Genomic DNA, 23,282 nt, shown 5'->3' on the forward strand with positions numbered 1-23,282 from the left:
AGCAGTCCACTGCGATCCCCAATGGGGGGAAGGAAATATAATGTAGCTTTGAGAGACTAAAACGTCTAAGGGTTTACTCGATTTTATTTAGATATTATGATTAAGTACCAAAGTTTATAATCGTGGCAGAAGACACACAATACACGTAGTTGTTTGTATCCCACTTTTATTATAGACTTAATTTGTACAAATCCCCCTACCACGTTGCATTTTCCCACATCAACGTAGGTACCAAAGAGCAAGTCATATCTGTGATAGAATATTAAAACTCTTATTCTTTTCGGTTTGCACAGTTTTTAATACATTTAATTTATAAGTCAAATATTTTTTGAGGAGTTTAGGGTTATCCTTCTAAAATATGTTAATTATATGCAAATATTTCCGTCCAGATGTTATCATGACTCATTTTCTTATTCCACAGTATGTTTTCTTCTTCTTCTTCTTCTTCTTCTTCTTCTTCTTCCGGCTGCTCCCGTTAGGGGTTGCCACAGCTGATCATCTGTCCGCACGTACTCCCCATTTATCCGGGCTTGGGACCGGCACGAAGAAACACACTGGTTTGTGCATCCTCTGTGGCTGGGTTATTCCACAGTATGTGGCACTGTAAAACTAGTGTTTGATGAAAATAAATAATAAGTTCTAACAATCATTCATTTTTTAATAAAACTTCTTCTTTCGGCTGCTCCCGTTAGGGGTTGCCATAGCGTATCATCTTTTTCCATATCTTCCTGTCCTCTGCATCTTGTTCTGTTACACCCATTACCTGCATGTCCTTTCTCACCACATCCATAAACCTTCGCTTAGGACTATTTTTTACTCATCCCTAGCAGCTCTATCCTTAGCATCCTTCACCCAATATACGCAGCATTTCTACTCTGCACATGTCCAAACCAATGCAATCTCGCCTCTCTGACTTTGTCCCCCAACCGTCCGACTAGAGCTGACCCTCTAATGTACTCATTTCGAATCCATCCTCGTCACACCCAGTGCAAATCTTAGCATCTTTAACTCTGCCACCTCCAGCTCTGTCTCCTGCTTTCTGGTCAGTGCCACCGTCTCCAACCCATATAACATAGCTGGTCTCACTACCGTCCTGTAGACCTTCCCTTTCACTCTTGCTGATACCCGTCTGTCACAAATTACTCCTGACACTCTTCTCCACCCATTCCACCCTGCCTGCACTCTCTTTTTCACCTCTCTTCCACAATCCCCATTACTCTGTACTGTTGATCCCAAGTATTTAAACTCATCCACCTTTTCCAGCTCTACTCCCTGCATCCTCACCATTCCACTGACCTCCCTCTCATTTACACACATGTATTCTGTCTTGTTCCTACTGATCTTCATTCCTCTCCCTTCTAGAGCATATCTCTCTCTACTATCGCTACAGATCACGGTGTCATCAGCAAACATCATAGTCCATGGGGACTCCTGTCTAATCTCGTCTGTCAACCTGTCCATCACCATTGCAAATAAGAAAGGGCTCAGAGCCGATCCCTGATGTAATCCCACCTCCAACTTGAATGCATCCCTCACTCCCACCGCAGACCTCACCCCTATCACACTTCCCTCGTACATATCCTGTACAACTCTTACGTACTTCTCTGCCACTCCCGACTTCCTCATACAATACCACAGCTCTTAAGGCAACCTGTCATATGCTTTCTCCAGGTCCACAAAGACGCAATGTAACTCCTACTGGCCTTCACTAAACTTCTCCATCAACATCCTCAGAGCAAACATTGCATCTGTGGTGCTCTTTCTTGGCATGAAACCATACTGCTGCTCACTAATCATCACCTCACTTCTTAACCTAGCTTCCACTACTCTTTCCCATAACTTCATGCTGTGGCTCATCAATTTTATTCCCTGTAGTTACTGCAGTCCTGCACACCCCCTTATTCTTAAATTCTCACCAGTACACTTCTTCTCCATTCCCCAGGCATCCTCTCACTTTCCAAGATTCCACTAAACAATCTGGGTAAAAATGCCACTGCCATCTCTCCTAAACACCTCCATGTTTCCACAGGTATGTCATTTGGACCTTTCCATTTTTCATCCTCTTCATAGCTGTCGTTACGTCCTCCTTGCTAATCCATTGCACTTCCTGATTCACTATCCCCACATCATCCAACCTCTTCTCTCTCTGATTCTCTTCATTCATCAGCCTCTCAAAGTACTCCTTCCATCTGCTCAACACACTCTCCTCGCTTGTGAGTACATTTCCATCTTTATCCTTTATCACCCTAACCTGCTACACATCTTTCCCAGCTTGGTCCATCTGTCTAGCCAATCGGTACAGGTCCTTTTCTCCCTCTTTATTGTCCAACTTCTCATACAATTCATCATACGGCTTTTCTTTAGCCTTTGCCACCTCTCTATTCACCTTGCGCCTTGTCTACTTTCTGCTTCTCTCTAACTATCCCATTTCTTCTTTGCCATCCTCTTCCTCTGTATACTCTCCTGTATTTCCTCATTCCACCACCAAGTTTCCTTTTCCTCCTTCCTCTTTCCAGATGTCACGCCAAACAACCTTCTTGCTGTCACCCTTACTACATCTGCTGTAGTTCCCCCCAGCTTTCTGGTAACTCTTCAATGCCACCCAGTGCCTGTCTCACCTCTTTCCTAAACTCAACCTTGCAGTCTTCCCTTTTCAACTTCCACCATTTGATCCTTGGCTCTGTCCTCACTCTCTTCCTCTTCTTGATCTCCAACATCATCCTACAGACCACCATCCTATGCTGCTTAACTACACTTTCCTGCCACCACTTTGCAGTCTTCAATCTCCTTCAGATCAACTCTTCTGCATAAGATGTAATCTACCTGTGTGCATCTTCTTCCACTCTTGTATGTAACCCTGTGTTCCTCCCTCTTCTTAAAATACGTATTCACCACAGCCATGTCCATCCTTTTGGCAAAATCCACTATCCTATGACATTCTTCATTCCTCTCCTTGATACCATACCTACCCATCGCCTCCTCGTCTCCACTGTTCCCTTCACCAACATGCCCATTGAAATCTGCTCCAATCACCACTTTCTGTCCCTTGGGTACACTGTTCATCACTTCATCCAACTCCCTCCAAAAATCTTCTTTCTCAACCATTGCACAACCAACTTGTGGTGCATATGCACTAACAACATTCATCATCACACCTACAATTTCCAGTTTCACAATCATTACTCTGCCTGACACTCTTTTCACCTCCAAAACACTCTTGACATACTGTTCCTTCAGAATAACTCCTACCTCATTTCTCCTCCCATCCACACCATGATAGAACAATTTGAATCCACCTCTGATCCACCTAGCCTTACTCCCTTTCCATTTAGTCTCTTGCACGCACAATACATCAACCTTCCTTCTCTCCATCATATGTGCTAACTCTCTCCCCTTACCAGTCATACTGCCAACATTCAAAGTTCCTACCCTCACTCTTTTTACTTTTCTCTTCTCCTCCTGCCTCCGGACACATCTCTTGCCCCCACCTTCTTCTCCTTCAGTAGCTTTTCACTTGGCAGTTTACTTTTTGCTCCATCCAACTCTAAAGATGATAACTTTCACATCCTAAAGATAATTTAGGTTAGGGTACTTCTTAATGTCTAATTGACCCAGTTCATTTAATAAATCTATGGGTCATATATTTCCTGATCCATAAACCTCTATAAATGTCTAATCCATAAACTGTATGTGTTTTTCCATGCCCAGGCTCACTGACATTTTGGGAGGAACTGATAGGTTGTATTATAAAGTGTAATTGAATCACTTTAAAATACAGAATTATCTTGCTGAGAATACATGTTTGAAATGTACACGTATACTCTATAATTCATTTTTTCACTTAACACTTTATTTTATATATATGTGTGTGTGTGTGTGTGTGTGTGTGTGTATGTGTGTGTGTGGGTACACCTTAATAAATCTGAAACTGGTGAATGACAAACATTAACACTTTTACAAATCCCATACCAAATTACATATAACAGAGCATTGTGTGGTGCACTGTAAACATTAACACTGAAGTCTAGATTGATTATTTATATTTCAATGGGTGTGTGGATCCCAATGACCCAGTGCGATGATGGGGACACTGTGGTGTAAATATGGCACCATCCTTCAAATGAGATGTCAAACTGAGGTCCTGATTCTCTGTGGTCCTTAAAGATCTCTGGGCATCTTTCTAAAAGAGTAGGATTTATCCCAATGTCCTAGCTAAATTGTTTGTCACTGTTTGGTCATCCATCCATCCATTCTCTTACTTATTCGTCCTTTGTCTCTAATTGCATATCTCTTTCACCCCTTCACCACCTAATAGCTAATGTGTGTTGAGCGTACTGGTGCAATAATGGCTTCCATCACATTATCCAGGTGGGTGCTACACATTGGTGGTGGTTGAAGTGTTTCCCCTCTGTCTATGTAAAGTTCTTTGAGAAGATATATGTAAACATATCAAATTGAAATGGTTGTTCATTCATTCATGTTCCTATATATTTAATCCTATACAGAAACACATGAACCAAAGCCAGCAACAACCGCATTAGAAATTAAAAAGGGACAAATCCTGTTCAAGATGCCATGGACATGCTCATAAACCAACACTCACTCTCTCAAAACAAGTTTTTCAATTAACCTAACCTTCTGCCAACTCTTTGTTCCTGCCCAGCTGCTGGTTTATTTGCCCCATATTTCCCAGGAAACGTTTGCATCCCACTGTATCTGTAGGCAGTTAAAGTTGATCCCAAGAACTCACTAAAGGAAAAAGAAAGAAAAAGAAACTTCCTAAATTAAGGTGAAGTGGAAGTTGTATATAATATAATGGATGGCAAAAGAACTACATTCATGCAAAGGTGGTGTAAGACAGAGGCTTGGAATGAGACAAGCAGGCATGCTGGCAGATAATTTCATGATGTCACGCTATTACAGAGGCTAGTGGGCTCCATGTATGTTAGGTGTCAGGGACTAATCAGGGCCTCTTTCACTCCTCAAACTGTTATCACCTTTACGTAATTCTTCTTTTAATTCTTCTTTTACTTGGAATTAATTTAACCCTTGACTGGTTCAATGCTCTGAGTAACCAGTCTGCTGGATTAAAAATAAATAATAATTACCTTCACTAGTTTGTCTATGTGCTCTTGAGGGTTTGTCATTATCTCATTGTCTCCATAGTACATGTGCTGGAAACAAACGGTACAGAATGTCTAAGGCAGGCACATTCAGAAACACTTTATAATTTCACAAGTTCCTCTAATAGTATTAAACAGGGATCTGTTATTCTACTCTCTGGGTGAATTTTGTGACCTTCTTTTATTCCACTTCATTCAAAGAGTACTCCAACGCAAACACTTAAGAAAGCTTATTTCAGTCTTTAAATGCTTACAAGAAATCAAGTCCCATTCCAATGTTCAAGATACTGTACGTACAAATAAATATTACGAACTGAATGTGTTGCTCGATTAATATTGAGTTATATTGCTCTTTACTGATTTTACGACGTCAAAAACGAAAAAGTTAAATACACGTGTTTTCTGAACATTTCCAACTATTTTATCTTAGTATTAGGATACTTTTTTATACTACATTACGCTTTTTTTGTTTCACGATACATACAGGGTTAAACACAATTCCCAAAGTTTACTCTGTCAACTTAAAATAAGTCCTTCTAGTTTGCCACCCCCGCCTCGACGCAAATGGTTTCTTCCATAATTGGCACATGTATACTATTTCGATCTTTACAATTGTTTTAGATGTAACATTTTACTAGCATTTATCGTTTTATTTATTTGAATTAATATATTCAGCTTCGTATTCGTTTTTTAAATCACGCTGTTTATGTGTACTCTATTAAATATTTACCGTATTAAGTTCTACCATTATTTCTAAGGTTATGCGAATAGGGCTAGACAACTATGAGAACTGAGGGGGCAAACTGCTAATATTTAGATATATGCCATCTACTGATTTCAAACACTTGATCATCTTTAAATATATTCCAAGTGGAAATATAATTTCCTAAAGGTGCTTTCTAACCAGTAAACCGCTGTAGAATTCTTTATGCTGATCATTTCATACATTGATACCCCTCTGCCGGAATAAACCATTCACAACCCCCCCCTTTCCCCTTCAATGTGTAGAGTGTCTTGCTTTGGAAGACGATTGTTGTTTTCTGTTTGTCTCCAGAAAAAGAAATAGGCAAACATACGCGATCCTGGTGCTTGCGGGGGTGAAAACACCATGTCGGTGGCATTTGCAGCTCCCCGACAACGAGGGAAAGGGGACATCACACCCGCCTCAATTCAGAAGGTAGGCGATTTTGCGCCTTAGCGCCCACTCTTCCCGCTGATACGGATAAGTGTGCAGAGATCCTGGACACAATATATGAAAGGAGATGGACAGAAAGCGAGTTACAGTGGGGAAGCGTCCACACTTCACCTATTTGTAAATGATGTAAACTGAAGGACAATTGGTGCTTCGCTATTGTGGGGGGTGGTGGCGGTAACAATCAGACCCTTGAAGAAGGCAAAGGCCTACTCGAGCTCTGCGCAGCCTTTTTTTTTTTTTTGTTGGTGATGAGCTGTATGTAGCTACCGTTCCGTACAATGAAACCTGCGCCTACGCAAGCAAGAAGGGTAACGTACTGCTAAGATATAATATAAATTGCAGAAGTGTATACTGTTGGGAGAATATAAAAGCCTTTGAAACTGGATTTAAAGAAGTAACTTAAACTTCCACCTCGTAATATTCCCAGCGGCTGACTGGGTTTCTTTTATGGGATTTTTGGTACTCTAACGCAGTTGTTTTTCGCCCTTGTGGCCCTAAAAACGTTAAACCGAGTATGTCTCTCGCACGGTTTGAATTAATGTATTTTGGACACAGGGACGAGGAAGTTGAGGCACATCCGTTTGCTGGCACAGCATTTTTCTCTACCTTTTGTTTTCCTCCGTTGGTGAAGTAATGGAAACAGTGCTGAGGTCTGCGGATGCGCGGCAAGGACCTACGAGGGCTGTTTCTTTGATTTTTTTCCGTGATTCACATGCTGGTCATGTTTTTGCTGAACACGATGCTTTCAAACGAGGCTTGTACACCGTTTTTGCTGGCTTGTTCAATCGTTCTTCATAAAATAAACGTGAATATAATTTAATTGCTCGCCTGGCATCATGAAGTTGCATTAAACCAAATTATGGAGTCGGTTCAGATTGTCTTTCTTAACATCCCGTAGGGATAAATTATTCTGTCTTTCAATCAGTCTATCCCGTTTCGTCTCATTATATAAGTACATGTATAGGGGGTTTGCGGCGATCAAACGGTAAACAAAGAGTGCTAAGCATTATGCTGAACCCATATTGTTGTAGCTTAACATTAGGTGGTTGGCGCCCCATCTGGATTTGGTTCCTGCCCCGTTGCCACTCGTGAGTAGCCTTACAACTAACCTTAATGAAGTGCGAAATGACCCGGGCAAATTACCAGTATAAATACAACATTTGGAATAGTTGACACGCTGGAAAAACAAGTATACTTGTTTGATATAATTGGAGTTCCTTTAATGTTGACAATGACATCTTTCTAGAACATTGTGATAGCCACTGCGAATTTCTACAGAGTGGTGTGCTAGACAAGTAACATCAAGAGATGCCCACAGAATCAACAGGCTGATTAAAAAGGCAGGCTCAGATCTTGGACACACTCTGGACCCCCTTGCTGTAGTAGCAAAGGGGAGAATTAAAACTGAGAGCCATTATGAACAATGCTACACGTCCTGCCTTTGACACACTAACCCCAAGTACTTTTCACCAACAAATTATTCAGCAGAAGTGTGTATAGAAGTGCCACTGAGGCTCTATCATGAAAACTGCAATATGCCTACATACTTCCTCAATGTGACTAACTGCAAAGTCATAAGTTTTTTTGTTTTTTATTTTTAGTCATTCAGGTATGTGTTTATATATATGTATATATGTGTATATATATGTATATATATATGTATGTTTTTAGTGAGCTTCTATAAAAAGCCAAATTGTCTCTTGGGGACAAATAACGTTCTATCTATCTAGTTAGCTGATTGTTTTTATGCATGGGAGCACTCAAAATCAGTGTTTTGTTTTGGAATTGATGCACAAATTGAGGTACTTGTGTACTAAATGGATGGCAGTTCCTACCCATTCTAGTGTTGGGCACCGTTTGGGAGGCGCCCCGGTTGCTTAATTTTTGGAGTTTAAATTATTAGACTGATCTACCCCAACCGCAAATACTAACCTTAAAGTTAGTGGGGATGGAGCATAGTTGCCTATATGTTCCTAATGTTAATGTCCCCTTTGGGTGCCTAATGTTAAAAACAAAAATCTGATTTGCTTCACGATAATAGAAAAGGGTACTAGCTATCCGTTTAGTACACAAGTACCCAAATTGATTTACTCATGGTCTAACAGTTGTGTTAGGGTAGTAATTGAGCTAGCTGAGTCATGGGGACCCCTGTGACTGCAGGTTTTTGTCTACCTGTTTATTCTCTTAATTGGACTCCTGCTTTTAATACATGAGCTGTTAATGCATGTTTTTTTGCATCCATCCAGAAATTTCAAGTTTATAATGCTGTATTGTTACTAAATCAATTAGGAATTTGTGTTACGTTGATAAGAAGTCATTCTTTTTCCTTTTATTTCTTTGTTAATGTTTGGTGATTTAGACAATTATCTTTGTTAATGTTTGGTGATTTAGACAATTATTTACTAATAAGTAAACAAGTGGATAACACTGAGGTAGTTGCTTCTTTTAGACTCACTTGCACTTAAGTGTGTTATGCTCATTAATTGTCAGTATTCAAATACTAGTAAGTATAGTATAATAAGTATAAGTATATAAATATACAAAAAACAATATATATTAATTTCCTATATGCATAAATATGACACTGCTCTTCTAAATGCAAAATAAAAGGAATAAAGTCACCTAATTAAACAATGAAATCGATTATAGGTAACAATGACTTATTGAGAAACTGGTTAGAACAAAGACCTGCAGCCACAAAGGGTCCCCGGACTGAACTTCAAAACCACTTCATTAAAGTTCCTGTTTATAAAACATGAACGTGATTTGGTGGCGTGGCTACAAGCATAGCAAAAATTGTTTGAGGTGATTACTGGCAATAAAATTAAGAGTTCTTGGCTTTAAAAAAAAAAATCAAAATGTTGAATTGCATTGTCTTACCAAAAGTAATTAAATGCACACTGCATATAAGGCAACTATGTTGACAGAATAGTTTTATCCTAACATAGTGTTTTGGGTGTAAATGTTTTGACTTTGCAGATATATTGGTTCATGTTGAATTACTAGCTTATTACAATTTAAAGTCAGGAGAGGGGCGATACATTGGTAAGTATCGTATGGAAGACGGGAACAAATCTTGAATGACATACTACTCCCCTCAGGGCACAGTATCCCACAAGTCCTTGTAGTGGGGAATTTTGAGTTGCCTGTGAGCCTAACCCGAGTTAAAGTTTGTTCAAATAGCAAACTGTATACTTTTTACAGTAGTTACTGTTAGGTCCATAAGTATTTGGACAGTGACACAATTTTCATAATTTTGGCTATTTACATCAAACATTGGATTTGAAATTAAGCAGTCGTGTCATTGATGTATATAGACTTTGAGCTTTCATTTTAGGGGTTTTAACAAACATATTGTATGAGCCATTTAGGAATGACATTTTCCTGCATAGTCCCCCCATTTCCAGGGGGTCAAAAGTATATGGACATTTAACTGACAACCTGTTCCATAGCCAGGTGGGAGCAGTTCCCTCATTATTTTGTCACCTATTATGCAGGTAAAAGGTCTGGCATTAATTCCAAGTGTGAATTTGCATTTGGAAGCTGTCACTGAACTTTCAGTTTGAGGTCCAAAGAGTTGTCCATGCAAGTAAAAACATTTCCTTGTTAGGCTGAGAAGACAAAACCAACCCTTTTAAATCAATCATTTAGTACTTTCTTAAAAAGAAGTAACACACCAGTGACCTCAGCAACACCATAAGGTCCAGAAAACCACAGAAGACAACTATGCTGGGTGATTGCAGAATTCTGCCCTTGGTGAAGAAGAACCCTTTCACAACATTTAACTAAACCAAGAACACTCTCCTGGAGGTAGACCTACGGTGTTATTGCCAAAGTCTACAATCAAGGTGCAAACCACTGGTAAACCTGAAGCATAGGAGGAACAGATAAGACTTTTCTGGGAAACATTTTTAAAGCCCCTGCACTTCTGGAACAATTTTCTTGGACAAAGGAGTCACATCCGCTTATTACATGCCTTTCTGTAGCCTTCCTTTGTCTTCACAGCTTGACAAAACAGTCCCTTTGCAAATGGACTATGACCAGGCTGAATTCCTAGAAGGGTAGAGTAAGTTTCTACTGGATAACAAACAGACTACCCTAAAAAGGGATGAAGTTTAGGCTTCAGAACCATGTAAAATAACTTGTGATGTATTATGCTTGGGTGCAGGTCAGCTTTATCTTTTCACTTACACAATCACTTATCAAATTGACTTAAGTACTCCAATCATAAGCACTTTTCCCCATGTGCCCCACTTTTACATACAGGTTTAATGGGGGGAGTATTTTATAGTTAGAAACGCATCTAGGCACCTTCTTTGCCTTATAAATCCCACCCCAGAATGTGTATAATGTTATGAGGAACTGTTTAGACAGGCTTTGAGCTATCAAAAATTTTTCTAAAATATTTCTAGAGGTTCTGAAAGTCAAACAGTACTTAAAAGTCTGGCAAGTAATTAAGCTTCATTCTGATAATTTAATAAGCCACCAAAGCTGTTAAGTAGCACATTACAACTCGACAGAGTCCGCAGTTAGCCATAACTTACACAAGACTTCTCCAACACCACAATCTTTTTAGATTCTGCTATGGTTATTTTAATGAAACCAAAATGTTGAAAAGCAGAGTAAGCTAGTATAATAAACTACTGTACTGTAGTAATAAGTCATGTTGTTGTCTTTTCATGTACATTAAGCACAATCCTGCTGGTTTGATAGGATAAAAGTGGATACGAGACAATTAAATAAAGTTGTACTAGCATTCTTTTTAGCACTATTAATCAGCAGTTTTTTTTGATGTACAATTGTATATTTGTAGTTATTGAAAATGCATATCACAATGAACTTTGGGTTATGTTGATATCAGATCACAAAGATATGATTTACTTTAAATACCTGCAAAAAGTCAATATAAAGTTTAAGTAAAATGGCCAACCCTTACTGAAAGTATACATCTAATAGTGTAACGATCAGTTATACCCTAAACTGTATATGCTAGTTAGAAAATGAATGGATACTTTGCATGGACACCTGTTTGCAATGACCATGTTTACTGAATGAATTCAAAGCCTTCGTTCCTTTATCAGGACAGTGTAGCATACTGCATTAAAAAAAGGTTAATTTCACCATTGTTTCATCATGTCTTACAAATTTTTGACATTACAAGTTAAAAGATTATGCCTCACATCTAGTCACATCATTTTGCTTTCCAAGCATACATCAAATCAGTTTTTGAACTAACTCAAATAATGAGAGAATGTAGCAATAATAAAATATTATGTTTTTTTTTAAATTTGTCTACTTGCCATCATGCATGAGTGCAATACTAACTTTCACTCTGTGCTATCAATACTGTTTTAATAATAAAAAGGAAAAAAAAGCTAGTACCAATATGTTTTTTGAATTGTGGCATCACCTTTGTGCCAAAATATTGATTCTTGTGACATTCCTGCAGTGCACAGGACAATATACAGATGTATATAAATATCTAATGTACTTTTATATGGACATTTAAGCACCCAGTGTAGATAGTGAGTGTTAAATTTGGGCTATACAAAAGCTCTAAGAAATTAATGAAATAATGTTCTTTGTATATGCTAATTAATTAAGCTACTCTTCTGTGTATATGGTGTCTCTGAATGCTTTTCTTGTCTAATCTCTTAATGTGAAACAGCTTGTCCTGGGGAGGATATTGGCAGCAGCATGTCAGCCCAGTAAGCAAGTCTCTCTCTCTCTCTCTCTCTCTCTGTGCTTTAATTTCATAGTACATTGAGATATAAAACTTAAGTTTTCAGTAAAAAGCATTTGCTATCTTACTGCCATCAATCCTGCCAAATTTAAAACTCTTCATTTTTCAAAGTTGAAAACAAGACTGGTGAACTTCATTCAACCACTGTTAAGCTATGCTTGAAGCTGTAGTCTTGTGAGATCCCTATCACACAAGCTTTTGAGTCTGAGGAACTTTTCTCCAGTTTCCAGGTTCCTTCTGATGGTGTAGAAAACTCTACTCGCTGACACCTTGGATTTCTTTGCAATTTATTCAAGGAAAGACCTAAGCCTTTATGATATTCTGTGTGTCTTCCTTTGTTAAATGCCCACTTCTCTCCATTGTGATGATAATATGCTGCTTCCAGCAGTTGAGTATTGTCCAAATAATGTTTCAAAGGGTGTAGGAACACATTATGTTGCAAAACATCTTTTACATGTAACTATACAAAAGTTTGGACACTTATGGAAATTGTTTGCAATAAGGCCTAAATAATTTCCATTACTGCACAAAAGTCATGATGGTTGCTTTTGATTTAAAACTGTCCCAGGTGGTTCAAAGGATAAAAATACTCGTAAACCTAGTGTAGGCAAACAAAACATACATGATGCTGCTATTAAAAACTCTTAACATTGAGCAACAAAATCTGCGGAAGACTACAATCCATGAATGTACAACTCTGTATATTTCCACGTATGATATAAAACTAAATCATTAAATACTGCTGTTTATTGCAAAATAGCATCAGGTTGAAGGCATCATTCAGCAGAGTTTGACACTTCTTACACGTGTCCTTCTCTTGGATTCTTTCAGGATGGATGGAGACTGTTGTTGAACAGCCAGCAGTTCCTTGGTCTTTATAGAGATGTTTGATTGGATTTGAGTCTAGCTGCCAGCAGGGCCACTCGAAAGACATTCCCTGAATTGTTCTTCAGCTCACCCCAGTGTTTGGGGGCATTGTCCTGTTGGATGGCGAATTTTAAACCCAGTCTGAGGTCCACAGACCTCTGAAACCCATTTCTATTAAGCATATTTTTTTGCAGCATTTCTCAGATCTGTTCCACAATTCAATCCTGTCTGTAAGCTGCGCAAAGAATTCCTTCAACCTCATGGCTTGGATTTTGCTCTGGTACACAATGATATCTGTAGAACCTTATAGGCAGGTATGTGGCTTTGCTAATCATGTCCAGTCATTTGAATTGATCACATTTGGACTCCGAATCTGAAATGCCTGGAATCAGAAGTGTTTTAGATTTCATATATTTAGGATTTTTGAATATTTGCATATACATAATGAGAACTTGGTGGGATGCGACCCAAATCCAAACACAAAATTTGTTTCATATACACCGTATGCACATAGCCTGAAGGCTAGTTTCTACAATATTTTAAGTTCTGTGCATAAAACAAAGTTTGTGCACAGTAACATCAGCAGAATACCTGTATCAGCTGTTTAAACAACAGCAAAAAAAAAGGCAGTCTTCCAGTCTCTATAATGCTGTTCTTTTATTAAAAGGTTACTGTACATACAGAATACACAAAAAGCCCAATAAGTAATGCCCGTAGGTCAACAAAGGTTGATTACAAACTAATGCTAACAACACACCAATTTTGTGTGTACTGTGTGACACTTTTGAACTCCTGTGCTGGTATTAATCATACTGCTCACTTCCCCCACCTGTGCACTAGTTTGGAAGTGCCATGAAGCTATTGTTGTGCCTTCAATGACTCCCAAAACTCATTCATGGTCAGTGGGACCCCTAAACCAATTGTCATTCTTATGTTGGTGCTTCACAAACAAATCAATCATAAACTATTAATACCAGCTCATGTGTTATTCAAATCCTCTCGTAAGTTTAAAAAAAAAAAAAAGGACAAGTGTGGAATTTTCCTTAGACATCCTGAGTAGTCTGCCACCTTTCTCCCTCCTCCATTCATTCTGCTAAACAATTCAGCACAGATTTTACTGTTTTTATGCACTGGTTATAAAACTATTCATGCTTTAGATATACTGACAACTGCATGAATGTTTCTTTTATTCAGTACTTTGTCAGATGATGCATTCACTGTTTATTTTATTTGTAGCCAATTAACATTACACTACTGTTGGGAGACATGCAAGTAAAAGTGTGATTGTAGTACAGTATATAAGGTACACATGACAAATTAGAACTTATCAGTCGTATCATAAATATTACCTGGCAAAGTACAATTTGTAATTTGGTTTAGATTAGGTATAGAGGTCTCCCTACATCTGTGTTATTTAATTTATGGGAGAAAACTGCAAACAAAAAATCCATATTTCCACATTTACTGAGGAGCATGACCTGTCATTGAGATATTGTGAATGTGAGACTGTCGATCACTCATTGAACTGTGTAAAAAGCTGTCAGAGGACTGATGTACGTTTTCAGAATTACCTGTTTAGCAGTATTTAATTTTATAAATCTAGAAGAATGGGAAAAGACAGACTTTGCACTTGTTTCTTCTTCTTTTGGCTTTTGCTAGTTAGGGGTTGCCACAGTGGATCATCTTTTTCCATATCTTCCTGTCCTCTGCATCTTGCTTTGTAACACCCATCACCTGCATGTCTTCTCTCAATACATCCGTAAACCTTCTCTTAGGCATTCATCTTTTCTTCTTGTCTGGCAGCTGTATCCTTAGCATCCTTTTCCCAATATACCCAGCATCTCTCCTCTGCACATGTCCAAACCAACTCAATCTCGCCTCTCTGACTTTGTCTTCAAACCGTCCAACCTGAGCTGACCCTCTAATGTACTCGTTCCTAATCTTATCCATCCTTGTCAACACCCAATGCAAATCTTAGCATCTTTTAATTCTGTCACCTCCAGCTCTGTACCCTGTTTTTTGGTCAGTGCCAGTATCTCCAACCCATATAACTGGTCTCACTACTGTCTTGTTAAACCTTCTCTTTCACTATTGATCGTACCTGTCTGTCACAAATTACTCCTGACACTCTTCTCCAACCATTCCACCCTGCCTGCACTCGTTTTCACCTCTCTTACACAATCCCTGTTATTCTGTACTGTTGATCATAAGTATTTAAACTCATCCACCTTATTCAGCTCTACTCCCTGCATCCCTCACCATTCCACTGGCCTCCCTCTCATTTACACACATGTATTCTGTCTTTTTCCTACTGACATTCATTCTTCTCCTCTCTTCTCTACAGCATATCTTTACCTATCCAAGGTCTCCTGAACCTGCTCCCTGCTCTTGCTACAGATCATAGTGTCATCAGCAAACATCATAGTTCACAGGGACTCTTAACCTGTCCTTCACCATTGCAAATAAAAAAGGGCTCAGAGCCGATTCCTGATGTAGTATCTGTCCCTCCTACCACAGACCTCACCACTGTCATACTTCCCTTGTACATATCCTGTACAACTCTTACATTCTTCTTTGCCACTCCCGACTTCCTCATACAATTCCTCTTGAGACATCCTTGTCATATGCTTTCTCCAGGTCCACAAAGATGCAATGCCACTCCTTCTGGCCTTCTCTATACTTCTCCATTGACACCCTCAGAACAAACATCGCCTCTGTGGTGCTCTTTCCTTCACCTCCCTTCTTAACCTAGCTTCCACTACTCTATCCCATAGCTTTATGCTATGGTTCATCAATTTTATCCCCCTGTAGTTATTACAGTCTTACACATCCCCCTTATTCTTAAATATCAGCACCAGTACACTTCTTCTCCGCTCCTCAGGCATCCTCTCACTTTCCAAGATTCCATTAAGCAATCTGGTTCAAAACTCCACTGCCATCTCTCCTGTACTTACTTACTACATGCTAATCTGTTGCACTTCCTGATTCACTATCGCCACATCAACCAACCTTCTCTCTCTCTATTCATCAGCTTCTCAAAGTACTCTTTCCAGCTGCTCAACACACCCTCCACACTTGTGAGTACGTTTCCATCTTTATCCTTTATCACCCTAACCTGCCTCTCATACAACTCATCATATGCCTTTACTTTAGCCTTCGCCACATGTCTCTTCACCTTGCGCCTTATCTCCTTGTACTTTTCTACATTCTGCATCTCTCTGTCTATCCCACTTCTTCACAAACCCCTTCCTCTGTATACTCTCCTGTACTTCCCCATTCCACCACCAAGTTTCCTTTTCCTCATTCCTCTGTTCAGATGTCACACCAAGCATGCTTTTTGCTGTCACACTTGCTACTTCTGCTGTAGTTGCTCAGCTGTCTGGAAACTCTTCAATGCCACCCAGTCTTCCCTCCTCCCTGAACTCAAACTTAGTCTTCCTTTTTCAACTTCTACCACTTTATCCTTGGCTCTGCCCTCACTCTCCTCTTCTTCTTGATCTCCAGTGTCATCCTACAGACCACCATCCTATGCTGTCTACTACTCTTTCCCCTACCACCACTTTGCAGTCTTCAATCTCCTTCAGATTGACCCTCCTGCATAGTATTTAATCTACCTGTGTGTATCTTCCTCCACTCTTGTATGTCACCCTGTTTTCCTTCCTCTTCTTAAAATATGTGTTCACTACAGCCATGTCCATCCTTTTGGCAAAATCCACTATCATCTGACCTTCTTCAGTCCTCTCATTGACACCATACCTACCCATAAACTCCTTATTTTCTCTGTTCCCTTCAACATGTCCATTGAAATCCTCCCCAATCACCACTGTCTGTCCTTTGGATACATTGTCCATCACTTCATCCAACTCACTCCAGAAATCATCTTTCTCACCCATTGCACTAACAACATTCATCATCACACCTTCAATTTCCAGGTTCTTAATCATCACTCTATCTGACATTTTTTCACCTCCTAAACCCTCTTGACATACTGTTCATTCAGAATAACCCCTGCCTCATTTCTTCTCCCATCCACACCATGATAGAACAATTTTAATCCAACTCTGAACATAGCCTTACTCCCCTTCCAAATCAGCTAACTCTCTCCCCTTACCAGTCATATTGCCAACATTCAAAGTTCCAACCCTCCGTTCCACTCTCATTACTTTCCTCCTCTCCTCCTGCCTCTGGACTTGTCTCCCTCTCATCTTTTCCTTTTTCAGTTAACCCAATTTCCGCCAGCCTCCTGTTGGGTAACTGTACTGGTGGTAGCTATTGTTAACCTGGGCCTCGACCGATCCTGTATGTAAATCTGTATTGTTGTCCGCATATTGATCTGGCAAAATTTTACACTGGATAGCCTTCCTGACGAAATCCTCCCCATTTATCCAGGCTTGGGACCGGCAGGAAGAAGAACACTAGTTTGTGCATCCCCTGTGGCTGGGTTCCACCTGCATTTTACTTGTTTAAGGACATAAATCTGCTTGAATTTGCAGTTATTTTCATTAATTAATGATTTTTGTCTCTCTGTCAGTAATCTGTTATAATTCTTCATATATCAATATGAAGAGAAAGGAATTAGTTATTGCTGTAGTTAATTTAATTTGACATTGTGAAAGCAAGCTTTTGAAATTATCCTCTTTTGATGGACTCATTAAAATATTATTTGCCTTATTATTTAGTACTGTAAACATGTGGACACCCAGTCCTCCCAGGGTTAAGGTTTTAGCCCGTGCATTTTGTGCATACCAGCTGGATGCTAGAGCTGCCATTTTTCTTCCTAGGTGTGCTCTGCACTTTTAAATCTTTTGTGTCTAGATCTGATGAATATTTTAATTGCACAAGCATGAAAGTCTTGTTTAGTCAATCATAGTTTGGTGGTGGCTTCTTAATCTAAAGGAAGAGTTTAAGTTTGATAATTATGTAATATGTTCTCCTGTAATTTTTTTGTCTCCTTTTTGTAGTTGTTAGATGAGAACAATCATCTTATCCAGTGTATAATGGATTTCCAGAGCAAAGGAAAAACAGCAGAATGCTCTCAGTAAGTCGGAATATTTTGGTTTTCAGTATAATTTTTATTGTATCATATGTTTTTTTTTTGTAATTTAACATAAAAACCTAAAAATATTCTAGGTGCACAGAAGGTGTTTGAGTGTGATAGAGAAATAAAATGACTCTGCCATCATGTTTAGTATTATTGCTTGTCTTAGGTTACCTCTGTTTTACTTCTGTAGCTGAAGTCTGAGAAGCTTCATAGTATTGGCAGTACTGTGCTGCCTCGAATATTGACTATGTGGTGACTTTTTAAAATTTATATTTTTCCTTATTTCTTCTTTTAGTGCTCTATGCTAGTATGTTAAAACTAGCAAGAAAAACACTAAGATTTTTCTTTATTATTTTGTAAAGTTAAAAATTTTAAAGAACATCTGCAGGCAGCAAATAGAGCACAATTCCATTAAACTCTTTATTAGCATTAGTATAGCCGTGTTCTGTACCGAATTAATTGTGGCTTTCCTCAGTCAAAGTTAAGTTGCATTGTTATAACAAAACACTTCAACTATTACTTTGCATTACATTTAAAAATAAACACAGTGTTTATGTATATTTGAATTTTATAAAATAACCTTTTTATTAAAAACTGTTTGATACATTTTTTGGTACTTTTCAAAAAATATACTGCAAGAATTCCTTACAAATTTTAGTATCCTAATATTTACTTTAAAACCATGAAGTGCAATATATAGCTAAAGAGTAATTTTCTGCATTCATACTTGAACTTCTCAGCTAATTCTTGTGCAGTTTGTTTCGAACATGGTGAAAGGCTTCACCAGGACATTGCAACAATGGAAAAGTGGCATTAGGACAAGTGGAATTCATGAATGAAGGCCAACTATTGTTGGAAACTGAAACAAGAAGCATCAGATCCTTAATAGAAACAAAAAATGCAGCAAAACATTTTGGTACTATTGAACTAATACAATGTTTTAGTGTCATTAAGCAAGTAACAATGCCAAATTCAATAAAAGTTCATTTTAAATTTTCTTCAAATTTCTGTGTGATATATTAAATCTGAAATTAAATGTTTGCTCAGTTTGAAGCTGTCTGTCATATATGATAATCATTACAAATTGTTTAGGAGGCAAAACATTTGAAAAAATGTGTTGTCCAGAGTCATTTAAAGCAAGAGCTTGAACCACAGTTATGTGCAATATGGTGAACATTTACCTAATATCCTACATTTTTTGATGATACAATACCTCATGGATTTGGAAAAGTCATAACGATGCCATGAAAATCCATCACTAGTTGATAATTGTGCTGAACAGTCACTCAGGCCATCCTTTCCCACTCCTTCTTATTTTACTTTTGAAAGCATTTCATTTAGTATATTTGTTACCTATGAGTTGTTTAGTGAGGAGTTTGAATATATTCTGGGTAAAAATGGATGTTAAAGGTAATTGCTGTAATTTTCTGATTTTTTTTTTTTTAACTATATTTAAGGTATCAACAAGTGTTGCATCGAAATTTAGTGTATCTGGCTACAATAGCCGACTCCAATCAAAATATGCAATCACTTCTACCCGCAGTGAGTATCATTGGTGACAAAATATATCCCTCACTCATTTTTCAATCACAGTAAAGCATTTCACCTTCATGTTAGTCATATTTTCCTCAGGCAAAATTCATTTTATTTTCATAGATGGATTTAAAACCTATATGTCTTCTAGTCCCATTAAAGTACTGCTTTTCTGTTTAAATTATTTGTACACTTTCCCCTTTTTTTATTTTTTATTTTTAAGACTGTTTTCCAAAGCTTAGGTAAGTTGTTTCAGTTAGTTTATTTTTACTGTTTTGGCAAAGCCAAAGCCAGAGAAATAAGTTTATGTTTGAAGGGAACAGTAATTTTGCCATGCTAAAACTACTCAAGTCCCAATGCTGGTCGTATATGAGTTATTTTCTATGTAGAGTAAATTTGATGGTCATGCCTTTTTTTTTTTCTTTTTCATCATTTCTTTCAGTTCAAGCATGTGCTTTCACATTAATTATGAACTATTGAATTATCATGCATAAGATGGTGTAAATATGTGAAATTAAGGAAGGTAAATTCATAATAATTTAATTTCTCTCTAAAATTCATTATTCAGCCTCCATCTCAGAACATATCTATGGGTCCAGGAGGAATGACTCAAAGTGCTGCACCTCCACCTCCCCATGGTCACAATATATCCTCAGAAGGAATGGTTGGTAGTGGACCACCTGCCTCACATATGCAAAACCAGATGAATGGACAGATGCCTGGTATGTTGGTGTGTTCATTTTATATGCCAAGTGCTTTATAGGTTGCTTGGCAACTGAATAGTATGAAGAGTTTTGCAAACCAGACATATTTTAAAACTCAGGGTTTGTCTTGAAGGAAGATTTGCTGATTTCAGCTGCATCACTGTGTCATGAGTCTACAACATAGTAGTAAGACTAGCACTGAGTTTTGATTTAGCAGAGACATTTATGGCTTTATTAGAGTTGACTAAATGTATTGTTCCTGCATTCTCTTGGATATTTGCAGTGTTATTGCTAAGATTCACTCCGTGATACAGGGAATTGATATTTAGTAGCATTCCCTTACTACTTAAATATGCAATAAACCTTTGAGTCATCATTCATAGACTTGCAAGAATTTTAAGATAATTAAATGAATTTCAAGGTAGCCTTGTAGTAAGTGCTGTTGCTCCACAACTCTAGGAGCATGGGTTCAAAACCTAACCTGGTCATTGTTTGTGTGAAATTGCACTTTCACCCCACGTCTGCCTGTTTTCTTCACACATGCCAAGTAAATTCTGGTTAGATTGATTGGGGAACTCTTAATTGACTCATTTTGTACATAAAGGTTCCTTGTGATGGAGTAAATGCTGTTTTAGGGTTGGTAGCTGACGTTTGCCAAGTGCTGCTGGGATAGGCTCCAGCTACTTGCAGCTCTGAAATGAGTAAGTAGGTTCAGGTGAATGAATGACAGGTAAACCTTGTACTCTAGTTAATAGTACATTTGCCATGTACATTTCTTATTTTAGTGTTGCTAATTGCTAAGACAATATACTACAGTGTGTGATTTAGCCAAACACGAGCCTTCTAATTAAAGCTTTAAAAGCTGTGAAGTATTATCTTAGCACTTTGGTAAAATATTAATGATTTTTTTTATATTAAACACAGATTTTTAATGTGAGTGCTTCTTCTGTGTCAAATGGTGACCATTTTTGCTTCTAGTTTTCTAGTGGCTTTTGAAAAGGGAAAATTTCATTGCAAGATCAGCTTAGTTTTGTTTTGGTGGATATTATTAGCATAGTAGCATATATTAAATATTTAAAAGAGCTCTGTTGTAACTTTGTACCATAACAACCTCTTGACTGGAGGAGCTAGGCACATAACACTGCAATGCCAGATTTGTACTTAATAGTTCGTCTGTTGTGTCTTGGATATCATCGCTCCAGTCCTGTCAGCATTATGTGCATCAATAAGGAGAATTCTATGATTTTAGTATTTTTTTGTTTTAGAATAATTGAATCTCTGACTCTCTTAGTACGCTCCAATTTATATCAAAGAGAGTTAGTGACATTATGCTTTCACAGCATATCAAGAATTGATCATAGCAAAAATCTAGCATATATATGAAAGTAGTATCTGGAAGTTGACTTTCAAGATATTTGTAAATAGTCTTTATGGCCTCCCTTTGTTAACACATCCTCTGCTGAAATTCAGATATGTTTCCATATCACTTGGATGTTGTTCATTGTGTAAATGTGGAACAGCTGTCATATGCCCCAGTGTGAAGTATAAATGGTTCCTGGTCCAACTGAACCAGCAGATAAAATAATTATGTGATGATGTGTATACATTGTAATTTGAGATGATTAAATGAAATGGCAAACACTCTAAAGTTATTTTCCACTTTGCATTTGTTGTGGGGAAAAAAAAACTTTCCTCCATTTTTCAAAGAAGTTGGTCACGAAGTCAGATGAGAATGCAGAGCAATTCTTTATTTGCACATAGATGTGCACAAATGCCTCAGTCCATGGAGTGAGCAATTCATTAAACAATTCATTCCATATTATACTTTATTATCCTTACTAGTGATGCACCGATATGGAAATTATGGGCGATCCAGATAACCGATATGTTTTTGTCCATCTTTGCTAATATCGATAACCGATGGGCGATATTTTTTTTTATTATTTATTTACTTCAGATTTGAATGTTTGTTATGCTGAAAATGTATTATGCATTATCAAAGAAATAACAGTAGCATGTGAAACAAAGATGAACTTTTTTTATTAACTTGCTGACTTTTATGCTCTTATTTGCTGTAGATGTAAGCAGCAGTACTTTATATGAGGGGAAAAAGAGCAAGATATGGCCCATCTCAATAGAAAAAATACACCAGGTCATGTACAAAAATCTGCTTAACGTACACATTCTGGGTAACTTAAGCATAGCAATACACCATGCCATTACAGAACATGGCATTGAGTATATTAACAAAAAAAATGAATGCATATTATTTTTGCCGTAATCAGACATACAGTATATTACTTTAAGTAAACCTAAAATAAAAGGTACAATGAGGCCAGTGACCCTGGTCTTAAGTCGACTTCTTTAAAAGAACAAATGGTAGTTTTTTCTTAACAAAAAGAAGCATTTCTGCCTTTTCACCAGCAAGACTGCTTCTCTTTTCCTTTGCTATATTTGACAAAGCTGAAAAAAGGCGTTGTGTCTACACTGGTACAAGGTGCCATCACTTCCTTGGCCAAGGTTGGAGAACAGGCTGCATTGCTTTTCCAATAATGGAAGACATTTGCAAACGTTTACCTATAATAAAAAATAAGTTAATAGTTTGACCAGATATGTGGTAATAGAAAAACAACTGCCTGTACCAACCATCGCCATTAATAAAAACTTGTGACATTGAAAGCTTGACATACTGTATAATGATTTGGGTCATATAAAGGGAATTCTGTAAAGTGTGATGTGGATACACTTTTAAGTGATGCATCACAAGGTGTTCCACAATTAAACATTTTGTAACACAGGTGTGCCTTGAAATATTGAGAGACTGCTGTATATTTTAGGGTGATTTTGTTTTAAATTAACACTTACATTAAAACTGAAGTAGATCTTGTCTTAAAAATCTTTTACAGTTTAAACACAGGAGACACATCTTTCACAAGGTACAAAACTTAAAGCTGCATTCTACCATGCAGGTGAACCTGTTCCTCCTTTTTAAGTACTGAATTAAATTCCTCCAATATTTTTCTCCAGCGACTCTCTAAAACGGAAAACCTCACAAACTGCTCCACTGCAATAACAG

The 23,282-nt window shown here is 37.9% G+C and overlaps 1 protein-coding gene across 6 annotated transcripts in view; it reads left to right on the forward strand.

Annotated features, from left to right (window-relative positions):
* Window positions 1-6,113: 6,113 nt before the first annotated feature.
* ss18 (SS18 subunit of BAF chromatin remodeling complex) overlaps window positions 6,114-23,282 on the forward strand; it is a 46,533-nt gene continuing 29,364 nt past the window's right edge. For 4 of the 6 annotated variants that reach the window (XM_039754689.1, XM_039754693.1, XM_039754690.1 and 1 more), the window contains exons 1-4: window positions 6,114-6,300; window positions 17,890-17,966; window positions 19,427-19,511; window positions 20,071-20,224. In XM_039754689.1, coding sequence (XP_039610623.1) covers window positions 6,232-6,300; window positions 17,890-17,966; window positions 19,427-19,511; window positions 20,071-20,224 — 385 coding nt within the window. In that variant the 5' untranslated portion in view covers window positions 6,114-6,231. Of the gene's footprint in view, window positions 6,301-6,545; window positions 6,627-17,889; window positions 17,967-19,426; window positions 19,512-20,070; window positions 20,225-23,282 lie in introns of those variants that run through there. The other 2 variants (XM_039754695.1, XM_039754691.1) reach the window with 2 other exon arrangements.

The sequence above is a fragment of the Polypterus senegalus genome, chromosome 5 (genome assembly GCF_016835505.1).
Source record: "Polypterus senegalus isolate Bchr_013 chromosome 5, ASM1683550v1, whole genome shotgun sequence".
Taxonomy (NCBI): Eukaryota; Metazoa; Chordata; class Cladistia; order Polypteriformes; family Polypteridae; genus Polypterus; species Polypterus senegalus.